A 15,216-nucleotide genomic window follows, 5' to 3' on the forward strand; every position below is an offset into this window, starting at 1 on the left:
TTCATATTGGATTCTGTTAGACCTCTTCTCTACATGTTGTGGAAATATGTAAAAAGATGCGTCAGTGATGAGACTTCAAACAGTTGTTAGAGACAGCTGGGAGAAGGGTGTCCTCTCCCAGCCCTGTCTGCAAAACTGCAAGTGACTTCTATAGAAAGTTGTTGGCCCTGTCTCCTGTTCTGTGCTTACAGCAGGGAGGAGCAGCACTTGGTTGCATGCTTTTTCACACCTCTTTATATATCAGTGGAGGTCTGAACATCAGAGCCAAACTGATCACAACCAGAGATGAGCACAACTTGAGCATGCTCGAGTCTGATCGTTCTGTATTTTTTTTTTTAATTCTGACCTCATCTTATTATATTCCTATGGGGATCTGGATGAGCCCCATTTATTAAACTTAATGTGCATCCTGACCTCTCAGTATAAATGAATGCACATATTTCCATATAAAAAATGGTCCAGTTCCTATATGACGTTTAAATGACCAGGAATGGAATTATATTCAAACTTTTTTATTAGGGTGCAAGCTAAACAACACAGTCACCCCCTTTAAGTGGAGGAGCGGGCACAGCTCCTGAGCAGGCTCAATGACAGCGCAGTACTTACTATTCTGTTATGAAAAGGATTTGGGTTAAATTAATTTTACCTTCTCCCTAACTTGTACAGTATTATGCAAACTGAACCTCTTTCTACTGGAAATAGTGCCACACCTGTCCAGTTGCAGTTGCAGTGAATGGGGCAGATTTGCCATAACACACAGAACATGTAGACAGATGCGGTGCTATTCCATTCGTTTTCTGCATACCCTTGATGGAGACAATTTTGATATTTTTCTGCTTTAAAAATCCCCCATACAAGAAGAAATATATTATCACGCTCTGTCCATCGTTGCTGTAGTCATCATTGTAGCGAGAGGGGAAATACAATTACTATACTGACATTATGTTACACAATACTCCCTGTGTGTCTCATAGCAACTACAAGTTCACCTGATGATTGTGTTTGGTGGCCATAGTAACAGATGGAACAACGAATGATTCAATTGCTTTGTCCTGAACACTTCTTATGACTACATCCATTTCCCCTTTCTAAAATAATGTGTTTCTACCCAATCATAGAATTAGGCCCATTGGAAAACATTGCTATTATTGCAGGTATAATCCATAATGGTGTGTATGAAGGATTTACCTAATGGGGGGAAGGATGCAGGTTACTTTCCTGGCTCTTTATCTAAATGCCCTGGCTGAGGCATGGTAGGCTGTTGGCACCGCAGTCCCACTGCCCAGGGCACATGCAATGCCAACATTGTGCACCCATAGCGGTCTCTCTGTAGTGTAGCCTGTACTTATCTTGCTATCATCTATAGGCGATGGACAGTGCACAATGAGAGTGATAGTTCATTTCATACCCCCATTAATATATTATTACTAACATCCAAACTTCATATCACAGTATATCTTAAAGCCCCATTCTTCCAGGAATGTGCATAAAAATACCAAAAAAACTCCCTATGAAGTCCGGTCCACAGGACGGTCCCATGAAAACTGGACAAGTTATTAATTAGTGATAAGCGAGTACTAAAATGCTCGAGTGCTCGGTACTCGAGACAAATATTTCCCGATGCTCGGGTACTTCAAGTAACGAACCCCATTGAACGTCAATGGGAAACTCAAGCATTTTTGCAGGGGACCCAAGTTCGGTAGAGGGAAGGTCGTGTGAAACCTGTCAACCTCAGAAAATGATGGAAACACCACGGAAATGGACAGGAAACAGCAGGGGCAGCATGTATGGGTGCCTCTGAGGATGCCTAATTGCACCATTACGCCAAATTACGCCATCTGCACCATTACGCAGTGAGGTTGGATATGGCTGCACTAAAAAAGAAAGCAACCCTGTAGACTGGCTGCAGATGACAACAGATACTGGTCAGACTAGTTTTTGGAGGTTGTCGTATAGAGTCTGTTTGTAAGTGGTACTATATGGTGTATGCCATATGAGCAGTGAGGTTCTATGCAGCTGTACTACAAATACAACAATACAATGTACAACAGCAGCAGCACCAGCCACAAAAAAAAAAAAAAAATAGTACTGAGGACTTCTTTGGGGTCTGTATGCACCACCTACTGTCCCCTTTCTGCCAGCAGTCGATCACCACAGTGTGCAGCTAAGATCGTGGTAGCTGCACTGCAAGTCCCAGCCAGCAGTCAGGATTTTAGGGCCTTACAAGGGCTGTTGGGTTCTTTCTCTTCTATCCCTGCCTACAGGAATGCTAATTCCCTCCCTAACACCCTCCCTGACAATCAGCAGCTCTCTCCCTGATCTATCACAGCAGGCATGTGAGGCGAGCACTGCCGCCCAGATTTTTATATGCCCGGGTTATCTGATCTGACCAACCAATCGCTGCTATCAACATGCATGGGTCCCACGTCATCGCACGATGTACCAAAGAGTCTCCTGCATGTTGATTGGCTGCAAAGTTGCGCCCAAACTTGCAGGAAAAGGATGATGCCATTTTCTCGAATATCGCAAGAGCATCATCCGAGCTTCAAGCACCTTTGAGTACCTTAATACTCGAACGAGTACCAAGCTCGGACGAGCATGCTTGCTCATCACTAATATTCATATATAAAGTCCTGTTAAATCAAAGTAAGGAACCATAGTGACAAGAAGAATGGCAGTACAGTATCAGCAATGTGAATTAAAGTACAGCTATTATACACGCACAGGTTTAGCACTGTGGCTACTCACGTGAGAGGCTTCTCCAGTTTGCTCCTCTGGGAACCAATCACTTCTCCAAGTGTGCAAAAGGACTGACCCAGGAAGTCCTGAAGTACAAGAAAAGATACAGCGTCAACTATGACATTGGGCTAAATGCACCAGGATTTTTATTGCTTTAGACTTTAAGGCCAGGTTCAGACTATGTAACTGTGCGGCTGTATTTGCGGCTGTAATTGTGCGGCGGTATTTTTGTTGGTTCATGCGTACGCTGGAAAGTATAGGATATACGGCTGCACAGTGCACACTATGTATGAATCTACGGCCCGATCGTAAACGGACCCGTAAAAAATGAACAAGACCATTGTTTGCGGCTGGACATGCGGCCGAGGATTGACAGGCGGTCCGTACGGAGTACTTAAAAAATAGCCGCCAATCATGCCGAATGCCGATGCCTCTAATAGTTAATATATTAAATTAATAAAACACATTTTCTTTGTAATAAAGTCCCTTTCGTTGGTCAATAATTTAATTCTAACGAATCCATCATTTTGCAATTAAATATACTGTTAAAATAAATAGATATATAAATAAATGTATATTTATATATATATTTATTTTTTGACAGTATATTTAATTGCACAATGATGGATTCGTTAGAATTAAATTATTGACCAACGAAACTGAATTTATTTAATCGAAAATGTGTTTTATTAATTTAATATTAATTAGTACAGGGAGCTCCATAAGCCGTTAATTTATATGCCGGCAAAAGAGCATTCTGTACTAATCATCACTTTACTTTAATGAAAACATCAAATGTTTATTCTAATTATGTTATCACAATAGCATTATTAGAAGAAACATTTAGAATTATATGTGCGCTCAGCTGATTGGCTGATCGGCTCAGCGCACATATAATGAGCCGGTCCGCAGTACAGTGACTTCATTGTGCTGCGGACCAGCGAAGAGGCAACATCGGGGTGAGTATAGAGCTCTCCCCACCCCCTCCCCAGCACTGCACCCCTCCCAGCAAGGAAGGGGGGGTCAGTTAACCCCTTCCTTGCTGGGATGGGTGCAGTCTGACATCAGTCTGGCCCCCAAGGGGTTAAGGGGGATGCACAACACCGCTCACAATGATGGGTGTTGTGCTCCTGTTTGTGTGTGTTTTGTGTGTTTCTCCCTTTTTGTTTTTCAGATATCGGTATCCTGTAGATTACGTCGGATTCCGTGGACTACGTCGATGACCAGCGTTTTTTTTTTTATAAAATGGTCAATGAGGGGTGTGGGGGTGTTTTTATTTGAATAAATTTTTTTTTAACTTGTGTCTTGTCTTTATTTCTTTACTTTATAGACTTAGTAGTGGAAGCCGTCTAATAGACGGAATCCATTACTAAGTTGGGGCCTAGTGTTAGCCGGTATAAAATGGCTAACACTAACCCCCTATTATTACCCCAGTACCCAATGCCACCAGGGGTACTGGGAAGAGCCGGGTGCCAGTGGTCCCGGAGCGTCAAAATTGGCGCTCCTGGACCGGGTGGTAGCAGGCTGGTAAGATTTAGGCTGGGGAGGGCCTAAACCAATGGCTCTTCCCACCCTGGTGTTACCAGGCTGCTGTTGTTTGGTTTTTAACCCGGCTGGTTATAAAAATAGGGGGGACCCTATGCGTTTTTTTTTTAAATAAATAATTATAAAAAACCGCATAGGGTCCCCCCTATTTTTATAACCAGCCGGGTTAAAAACCAAACGACAGCAGCCTGGTAACACCAGGGTGGGAAGAGCCATTGGTTTAGGCCCTCCCCAGCCTAAATCTTACCAGCCTGCTGCCGCCCGGTCCAGGAGCGCCAATTTTGACGCTCCGGGACCACTGGCACCCGGCTCTTCCCAGTACCCCTGGTGGCATTGGGTACTGGGGTAATAATAGGGGGTTAGTGTTAGCCATTTTATACCAGCTAACACTAGGCCCCAACTTAGTAATGGATTCCGTCTATTAGACGGCTTCCACTACTAAGTCTATAAAGTAAAGAAATAAAGACAAGACACAAGTTAAAAAAATTTTTTATTCAAATAAAAACACCCCCACACCCCTCATTGACCATTTTATTAAAAAAAAACATTAAAAAAACGCTGGTCATCGACATAGTCCACGTAATCCGACGTAATCCCCAGGATACCGATATCTGAAAAACAAAAAGGGAGAAACACACAAAAAACACACAAACAGGAGCACAACACCCATCATTGTGAGCGGTGTTGTGCACCTTACAGTATGCAGCATCTTTACAGATCGCTGCTTACAGTCTGGCCCCCAAGGGGTTAAGGGAGGATGTATTGCATCCCCCTTAACCCCTTGGGGGCCAGACTGATGTCAGACTGCACCCATCCCAGCAAGGAAGGGGTTAACTGACCCCCCCTTCCTTGCTGGGAGGGGTGCAGTGCTGGGGAGGGGGTGGGGAGAGCTCTATACTCACCCCGATGTGTCCTCTTCGCTGGTCCGCAGCACAATGAAGTCACTGTGCTGCGGACCCGCTAATTATATGTGCGCTCAGCCGAACAGCCAATCAGCTGAGCGCACATATAATTCTAAATGTTTCTTCTAATAATGCTATTGTGATAACATAATTAGAAGAAACATTTGATGTTTTCATTAAAGTAAAGTGATGCTTAGTACAGAAAGCTCTTTTGCCGGCAATATGAATTAACGGCTTATGGAGCTTCCTGTACTAATTAATATTTAATTAATAAAACACATTTTCGATGAAATAAATTCAGTTTCGTTGGTCAATAATTTAATTCTAATGAATTCATCATTGTGCAATTAAATATACTGTCAAAAAATAAATATATATATAAATATACATTTATTTATATATATATATTTATTTTAACAGTATATTTAATTGCAAAATGATGGATTAGTTTAAATTTAATTATTGACCAACGAAAGGGACTTTATTTTACAACGAAAATGTGTTTTATTATTTTAATAGATTAACCATGAGAGACATCGGCATTAGTGCAGAGTATCGCAAACCCCGGTAATAGCAATTCATGTAAACTGTTTCCCTGCTTTCCCAGATGCATCCAGAGGTGTTTGCATCACTTTCTTAAGATTTTATTTGTTATTTTTAGTTGAACCAGATTTCAAAGTAAATGACCGTATGTTTTGAGCCGCATGTCTATTTTTTCCCACGGCTGGAGTTTCATCCGTACATTTACAGCCGCATAAAAAATACAGCCGCACAGTTACATAGTGTGAACCTAGCCTTAAAGGGGTAGTCCACCAAAAAAATTTTTCTTTCAAATCAACTGCTGCCATGAAGTGCCAGAGATTTGTAATTTACTTCTATTAAAAAATCTCAAGCCTTCCAGTACTTATCAGCTGCTGTATGCCCAACAGGAAGTTGTATTATTTCCAGTCTAGAGAGCAGGAGAGGTTTTCTATGGGGATTTGCTACTGCTCTGGACAGTTCCTGACATGGACAGAGGTGGCAGCAGAGAGCACTGTGTCAGACTGGAAAGAATACACCACTTCCTGCTGGACACACAGCAGCTGATAAGTACTGGAAGACTTAAGATTTTTTAATAGAAGTGAATTACAAATCTCTGGCACTTTATGGCACCAGTTGATTTGAAAGAAAATTTTTTTGGGTGGACTACCCCTTTAAGATGTATTGAATTAGTGAACCACAAATTACTTGAAGATATTGTTGGCACCCTTGCGCGTACACAAAGTATTTCAAACTGTAATCTGCCACTGTTCATCACAGTCCCCCATCTGCCCATTCCCCGCCCAAATCTGTTGCAGAACATCTAGGCTATGTTCACACATTGCATTTATATTGCCTTACTGAATTATTTGCAGTACTTTATCCTTTTTTATTGTGGTCCCTCCCACACAGCACACTTATTCTTTACCTATAACACCACACAGCACACTGTAATCTCTACCTATAACACCACACAGCAGACTGTATTCTCTACCTGTAACACCACACAGCACTGTATTCTCTACCTGTAACACCACAGAGCACGCTGTATCCTCTACCTGTAACACCACACAGCACTCTGTATTCTCTACCTGTAACACCACACAGCACGCTGTATTCTCTACCTGTAACATCACACAGCACACTTTATTCTCTACCTGTAACACCACACAGCACGCTGTATTCTCTACCTGTAACACCACACAGCACTGTATTCTCTACCTGTAACATCACACAGCACGCTGTTACTACCTGTAATACCACACAGGACGCTGTATTCCCTACCTGTAACACCACACAGCACACTGTATTCTTTACCTGTAACACCACACAGCACCCTGTTACTACCTATAACCCCACACAGCACGCTGTATTCTCTACCTGTAACAGCACACAGCACAATGTATTCTCTACCTATAACACCACACAGCACGCTGTATTCTCTACCTGTAACAGCACACAGCACGCTATATTCTCTACCTGTAACACCACCCAGCACGCTGTATTCTCTACCTGTAACACCACACAGCACTGTATTCTCTACCTGTAATACCACACAGCATACTGTATTCTCTACCTGTAACACCACCCAGCACGCTGTATTCTCTAGCTGTAACACCACGCAGCACCCTGTATTCTCTACCTGTAACACCACACAGCACCCTGTATCCTCTACCTGTAACACCACACAGCACTGTATTCTCTACCTGTAACACCACGGAGAACCCTGTATTCTCTACCTGTAACACCACACAGCATGCTGTTTTCTCTACCTGTAACATCACACAGCACGCTGTATTGTCTACCTGTAACATCACACAGCACACTGTATTCTTTACCTGTAACACCACACAGCACACTGTTACTACCTGTAACACCACACAGCACCCTGTATTATCTACCTATAACACCACACAGCACACTGTATTCTCTACCTGTAACACCACACAGCACGCTGTATTCTCTACCTGTAACAGCACACAGCACACTGTATTCTCTACCTGTAACACCACACAGCATACTGTATTCTCTACCTGTAACACCATACAGTACACTGTATTCTCTACCTGTAACACCACACAGCACCCTGTATTCTCTACCTGTAACACCACACAGCACGCTGTATTCTCTACCTATAACACCACACAGCACACTGTATTCTCTACCTGTAACACCACACAGCACAATGTATTCTCTACCTGTAACACAGCACGCTGTATTCTCTACCTATAACACCACACAGCACACTGTATTCTCTACCTGTAACAGCACACAGCACAATGTATTCTCTACCTATAACACCACACAGCACGCTGTATTCTCTACCTGTAACAGCACACAGCACGCTATATTCTCTACCTGTAACACCACCCAGCACGCTGTATTCTCTACCTGTAACACCACACAGCACGCTGTATTCTCTACCTGTAACACCACACAGCACGCTGTATTCTCTACCTGTAACACCACACAGCGAGCTGTATTCTCTACCTGTAACACCACACAGCACTGTATTCTCTACCTGTAACACCACACAGCACGCTGCATTCTCTACCTGTAACACCACACAGCACCCTGTATTCTCTACCTGTAACATCACACAGCACTGTATTCTCTACCTGTAACACCACACAGCACGCTGTATTCTCTACCTGTAACAGCACACAGCACAATGTATTCTCTACCTATAACACCACACAGCACACTGTATTCTCTACCTGTAACACCACACAGCACAATGTATTCTCTACCTGTAACACAGCACGCTGTATTCTCTACCTATAACACCACACAGCACACTGTATTCTCTACCTGTAACAGCACACAGCACAATGTATTCTCTACCTATAACACCACACAGCACGCTGTATTCTCTACCTGTAACAGCACACAGCACGCTATATTCTCTACCTGTAACACCACCCAGCACGCTGTATTCTCTACCTGTAACACCACACAGCACTGTATTCTCTACCTGTAACATCACACAGCACGCTGTTACTACCTGTAATACCACACAGGACGCTGTATTCCCTACCTGTAACACCACACAGCACACTGTATTCTTTACCTGTAACACCACACAGCACCCTGTTACTACCTATAACCCCACACAGCACGCTGTATTCTCTACCTGTAACAGCACACAGCACAATGTATTCTCTACCTATAACACCACACAGCACGCTGTATTCTCTACCTGTAACAGCACACAGCACGCTATATTCTCTACCTGTAACACCACCCAGCACGCTGTATTCTCTACCTGTAACACCACACAGCACTGTATTCTCTACCTGTAACACCACACAGCACGCTGTATTCTCTACCTGTAACACCACACAGCACGCTGTATTCACTACCTGTAACACCACACAGCACTGTATTCTCTACCTGTAACAGCACACTGTATTCTCTACCTGTAACACCACACAGCACGATGTATTCACTACCTGTAACACCACACAGCACTGTATTCTCTACCTGTAACACCACACAGCACACTGTATTCTCTACCTATAACACCACACAGCACGCTGTATTCTCTACCTGTAACAGCACACAGCACAATGTATTCTCTACCTATAACACCACACAGCATGCTGTATTCTCTACCTGTAACAGCACACAGCACGCTATATTCTCTACCTGTAACACCACCCAGCACGCTGTATTCTCTACCTGTAACACCACACAGCACTGTATTCTTTACCTGTAACACTACACAGCACGCTGTTACTACCTGTAATACCACACAGGACGCTGTATTCCCTACCTGTAACACCACACAGCACCCTGTTACTACCTATAACACCACACAGCACGCTGTATTCTCTACCTGTAACACCACACAGCACTGTATTCTCTACCTGTAACACCACGGAGCACCCTGTATTCTCTACCTGTAACACCACACAGCACTGTATTCTCTACCTGTAACACCACGGAGCACCCTGTATTCTCTACCTGTAACACCACACAGCACGCTGTTTTCTCTACCTGTAACATCACACAGCACACTGTATTCTTTACCTGTAACACCACACAGCACACTGTTACTACCTGTAACACCACACAGCACGCTGTATTCTCTACCTGTAACACCACACAGCACGCTGTATTCTCTACCTGTAACACCACACAGCACTGTATTCTCTACCTGTAACACCACACAGCACAATGGATTCTCTACCTGTAACACCACACAGCACCCTGGATTCTCTACCTGTAACACCACACAGCGCTGTATTCTCCACCTGTAACACCACACAGCACCCTGTATTCTCTACCTGTAACATCACACAGCACTGTATTCTCTACCTGTAATACCACACAGCACGCTGTATTCTCTACCTGTAACACCACACAGCACACAGTTACTACCTGTAATACCACACAGCACGCTGTATTCTCTACCTGTAACACTGATATTGGAATAACTTTTTTAATTTATTAAAAAAAAATGTTCATCTCCACACACATTATGATCAAGCATCTTTTATCTTTGAAGTTGAGCCCCACAATAAGGACTTTATCTGATATTATCTTACATGGGATATACTGTTTATGTCTTGTTTTTTGTCCAGGTGGGATTGGCAGTTCAGGTTTTGATCCTCTGTGCCATTTAGCAGCATTTGTGTTACTGCATCATTTTTGTGAACACTCTCCAGTACTGCAATGAAACTCCAGCATGTGTGAATTTAGCCCTAATATTACTGCAGAGCTTTGCATCAGTGAAGTTGCAGCAGCTGCTTCTGGCTGGACAGAGATAGTGAATCACTCAGGGGATTGGGGGATCCAGCCAAGCCTTCTGTGACATCACGCCCTGCCCCCTGTCTGCATCATCAGCCTGTGCTCAGCAAAAACACACAATGTGAGACAGAGGCATGGAAGATTTGTCTCCTAAGGTGGGAGAGCAGTGGGAGCAGGAGACAATGTGAGTTGGCAAAGAGGCCAGTTTTCGTCACTTCCTTGATTTCAAACAGCTAACAGTGTGGCAGAACCGTACAGGTATGGTTATATATTATATAGATACATCTTTTGACAGCAGCAGTCCATAGGATTGCACAGAGTTTAGTGTATTGTGTATTGGACTAGTGCTTTTGCTGGACAGTTAAAATCTTGTTGAAGTATAGCCCTGGACTTTAGTTACCCCCCTGTTCTGGGGTATCTGTATCCAGCTTTACAATATAGGTGTTACTTGTAATCTTGCCTTTATTAAAACTGAGCAATCCGCTGAGAAGTGATCTCTGCAGAACCGGAAGCTTCAGTCTATTGTGAGGCTTCAAGATCTCAGGAGTATAATAAAATATAGATGAAAGATGAGAAAAACATCCCCACAAATGTTTCAGAAACATGTTTACCATAAAAAACTTCTTTAAAATAAAAAGGTCATTTTCTAAAAGTACATTCGCTAAGACAACCAGCTGTCATCCATTTTGAAGGCTGCGTTTTGCATGTAAATGAGAAGAGGAAAGTTCCCTTATTTAAATAGCCAAGCAGTCAGCTGAGAACAATTAGTTTTAACATGAATAATCTCTGCCAGTGCAGACAGGCCAGAAATAGAAATCCTAAAATTACAGCTAATGCAAATAAATTTGCGCAGGCTGTGATGTTTCAAAGATCCTGATTTACTCTGAATCACTGAGTGGCCTCAGCGCATCCTAGCATGAAAACATTTTGTTTCCCGAATCAAGAGGTTGCGGCTCGGAGCGGCTGGAGGGCCGGGTGGTGGGCGTTTACCATGCTGATTCTGATGAATAGTCCTGATTTTTTATTTTCAAATAAGGATTAAACAACCCTGGGGAAGCAACTTGTTAACGGAATAAATTCCTGTAAAAGTAGGCAGGTTTATGCAAATATTGAATTTTGTTTCTTCCCTGCCAAATTAAGAGTTATTAGTTGCAGACGGAAAAATAGACTTTTATTCTGAGAGTGTGAGTCTCGGTGGAGGAACGTTCCCTCAAGAACCCATTGATTCTAATATACTGTAATTCTCCAGGAAATGAATGGTGAACTAAGTCTAGGGTTTGACAACAATGCTTGAGCTGTGTGTGGAGAGCCTGTTGACTCTTGTCAGAAGGATCAGCTGTAACCTAGGGAGGAATCCAGCGGCACTCAACCAGCTTCAGCAGTCACACACAGAAAGTAGCAGTGGGGGTCCCAGGAGTCAGACCCTCACTAATAAGACACTTTGCACCTATCTAATGGGGCTGATAACCTGTCATCCTGGAAAAAACCATTGGATGGCTACACAGGGAATACTACATAATGATGGGCTCACTGTTGGGGGGGGGGGGGGAATAGTTAGATATAGAGAGATTATTCCTACCTGCTTTGGAGATTAGCCACAAAGCGATACTAGCTACTGGGGGGGGGGGGGTCGCACAGTGAGGCCTAACTACTATATAAATATGGACCTGAGGGTGGCCTGACTATTATATAGGGGTACAGAGGCGCCTACTACTATACAGGGATACAGAGGGATCTTATCTATTATATGAATAGCCTTTCTACTATGTGAGGGCCTAAACACTGTTTCAGGGTCTAAATGCTAGCTGGGGAGATGCACAAAATTACTGTTATAGTAATATAGTATAGTATAGTATTATAGTATGGAGCATTACAGATAGAAACTTTGTATAGAGGTGAGAGTGCTGGAGCAAAGAGCCTAAAATGTTTGTCTGGCAGATTACGCAGAGACCAGTCATGACCGGGAGAAGTCTTCATGATAACTGAGCCAGATGGAGAAGAAGGGAAAGTGAGAAACTCTGATCAGAGAAGACACCTCCTGGATGTAACTGCACTGTAATCACTTATATGGTGTGCAGAGCTTGTGTACAGCTGGTATCTAACTCTATATGGGTCAGTGTATGGCGGGGGGGGGCAATAATTCTTTGTATAGTGGATGTGATTTACTAATGGTATAGTGGTAGTAGTAACTATGTGTTGGTAGTAGTAACTATGTGTTGGTAATGGTTATAGTGTATCTATATGATGCAACAGCCACAGCCCAGAGGACTAGTTCCCAGCTCTCTGCATTTGTTGCGCGCCAGAATAAAAGACTTTGTTTGAGCAGCTAAAGGTTGTACAGACCACACGGGTAATATGGTAAGGGAGCATTTCAGCAGATCTTCCGGGCGCTGCTAGTAGCATTACCCAGAGAATCGGGGTGATTAGTTCTCTTTAATGTGATATTGCCATCCTCTCTTACTCTATGTGCGGTTCTCCTCACCATACACAAGCTAAGATGCTGCACATTTGATATATACTTATATAAAGCTTGTGTGTGTCTTTTTTCTGCTCTAAAATCTCTTAATTTCAGTGAACAGTGTCACCTAGGCGGAGCTTCACGGCAGACTAATTGTACCTTTACACGGAGCGATAATTCGCCCGATCGCACGATTAACGATTTTGAATTAACAATGTTTTTTTAATAACGATCAGCGTTTAGTCGGAACGATAAATCGTACGGAAAATTCGTTATGCAATCGTTTTGCGATCGTTTAAGCCTATCTCACACATAGGTGAAATCGTTGAAAGACTGCTTACACTGAACGATCTGCGAATTTTTTGCGAACGACCAACGATAATTTGAGAACATGTTGAAAGATCAAAATGAACGATTTCTCGCTCGTCGTTTGATCGTTCGCTGCATTTACACGTACGATCATCGTTCAAATTCGATCGTTATCGTGCAAAACCTAACCATAAATCATTCCGTGTAAAAGGACCATAAGACCCCTATTCCACCAGATGATTATCGTTCGCATAATCGTTAACGATTAACAATCTCAAACGACCGCTATTGCGAAAGACCTGAAAACGTTCACTCATTTCCATGGAACGATAATCGTTACTTATGATCGTTTTTGCGATTGCTTTTTCTTCGCTATTTCTTCGCTATTGCGTTCGTATCTACTGTGAATGACCGACCGACGTCTTATTCAATGCGAATGATTTGCGAACGTTTTGTGAACGAGCAACGATAAAAATAGGTCCAGGTCTTATAAAGCGATCAACGATTTCTCGTTCGGTCGTTAATCGTTAACTGCATTTCAACCAAATGATTATTATTTAGATTTGAACGATTTAACGATAATCTGAACGATAATCGTCCAGTGGAATAGGGCCCTAAGGGACTGTCCACTGCACAGAACCGCACATAGAGTAGGGTGTGGGGTGACAATATCACTTTAAGGGGCCCCATGGCACAGTTAGTAACTTTAGGGGCACAGTGGGCACTTACATAAAGAATATATTGGCCCATTTGCACGATTCAAACTGCAGACATGTAGACACTGTATAGTGATATTTGTGTGATGCTATTCTATACTGTCTAACTTTGTGGAGGCACTTCTCGGGTCCCAAACTATCCTATTCAGTACCCACAAAGACTGAGAGGGTACACTGCAGAGCAACTATAAGTTATTGGTGGGCTGTGCTGTCCATCTTTAGCTATGCACATGTGCTATATATAAGGGTGCCTTTACACAGACAGATTTATCTGACAGATTTTTGAAGCCAAAACTAGGAACAGACTTTGCACAGGGAACAGGTCATAAAGGAAAGGCTGAGATTTCTCCTCTTCTCAAATTCATTCCTGGCTTTGGCTTCCAAAATCTGTCAGATAAATCTGTCTGTGTAAAAGCACCCTAAGTCTCCTATTCCTCTTATATTCAAATAAGAGATTTAGAGCAGTGATCTCTAACTAGCTACTCTTCAACTATTGCACATCTAAAACTCCCAGCATTTCCCAGCAGGCCACAGACTGGGAATGCTAGGAGTTGTAGTTTTGTAACAGTAGCCTCCAGGAGCACTAGACATATAACCCTGCATGCTTTATTGATGTGACTGTGTACTTTACTATGAGTGTTGTTTTCTATATTTTCAGACATCTCTTATTACTCCTATTATACTCCAATAAAGCAGCAGCCACTGATAAGCCCCTTCTTATCTCGGCAGAGTTCACCCACTACTTATTGATTCATTGCATCTTATTAGGGCGGATGGTAAGCAATATTCATTTCAGTTAGTATAACCTCCAGCTAATCTTTCCTTATTACAGCTGAAGCAGGATCCAGACTTGTTCCATTCTCTCTGCAGATCTATATATAGCCAGCAATCATTATGGAATAGCCCTCTCCCCCCCACAACTTGTATTGTGTCTTCGGTTTTCTATGCCAAGCACACCAACCCACTTTCCACCCAGCAGAAAACAAGAAATGTCCTTGAAAACCTTGAAGGTGTCTCCTGAAGTACATGCGTATAATGCAACATCGATAGTTACGTGTTTGGAAAGACCACAAGAACACAATGTAATAACAATATATACAAGCCAGCCTGCTTTATTTCTATATTGTATGTGGAATTCTAAGGTATAAGGATAGTAAAAGGTAGAGATAAATTCTCAATAAAGACGAACAAAAAAGGGCAATGACCAATGCAAATCTGAGCATTCTACTAATTACATTCATTATAATAGTGATAGATAAATAGAGACGAATAGATA

General features: G+C 42.7%; 1 protein-coding gene across 5 annotated transcripts in view; it reads right to left on the bottom strand.

The window, feature by feature from the left end:
* The window catches only part of CPNE9 (copine family member 9), a 202,229-nt gene that overhangs the window by 87,489 nt on the left and 99,524 nt on the right, over positions 1-15,216 (bottom strand). For all 5 annotated transcript variants that reach the window (XM_069968753.1, XM_069968754.1, XM_069968755.1 and 2 more), the window contains one exon: positions 2,749-2,825. In XM_069968753.1, the coding sequence (XP_069824854.1) occupies positions 2,749-2,825 (77 nt within the window). The remainder of the gene's footprint in view (positions 1-2,748; positions 2,826-15,216) is intronic.

Source organism: Dendropsophus ebraccatus, chromosome 4, assembly GCF_027789765.1.
Source record: "Dendropsophus ebraccatus isolate aDenEbr1 chromosome 4, aDenEbr1.pat, whole genome shotgun sequence".
In the NCBI taxonomy this organism is placed as follows: Eukaryota; Metazoa; Chordata; class Amphibia; order Anura; family Hylidae; genus Dendropsophus; species Dendropsophus ebraccatus.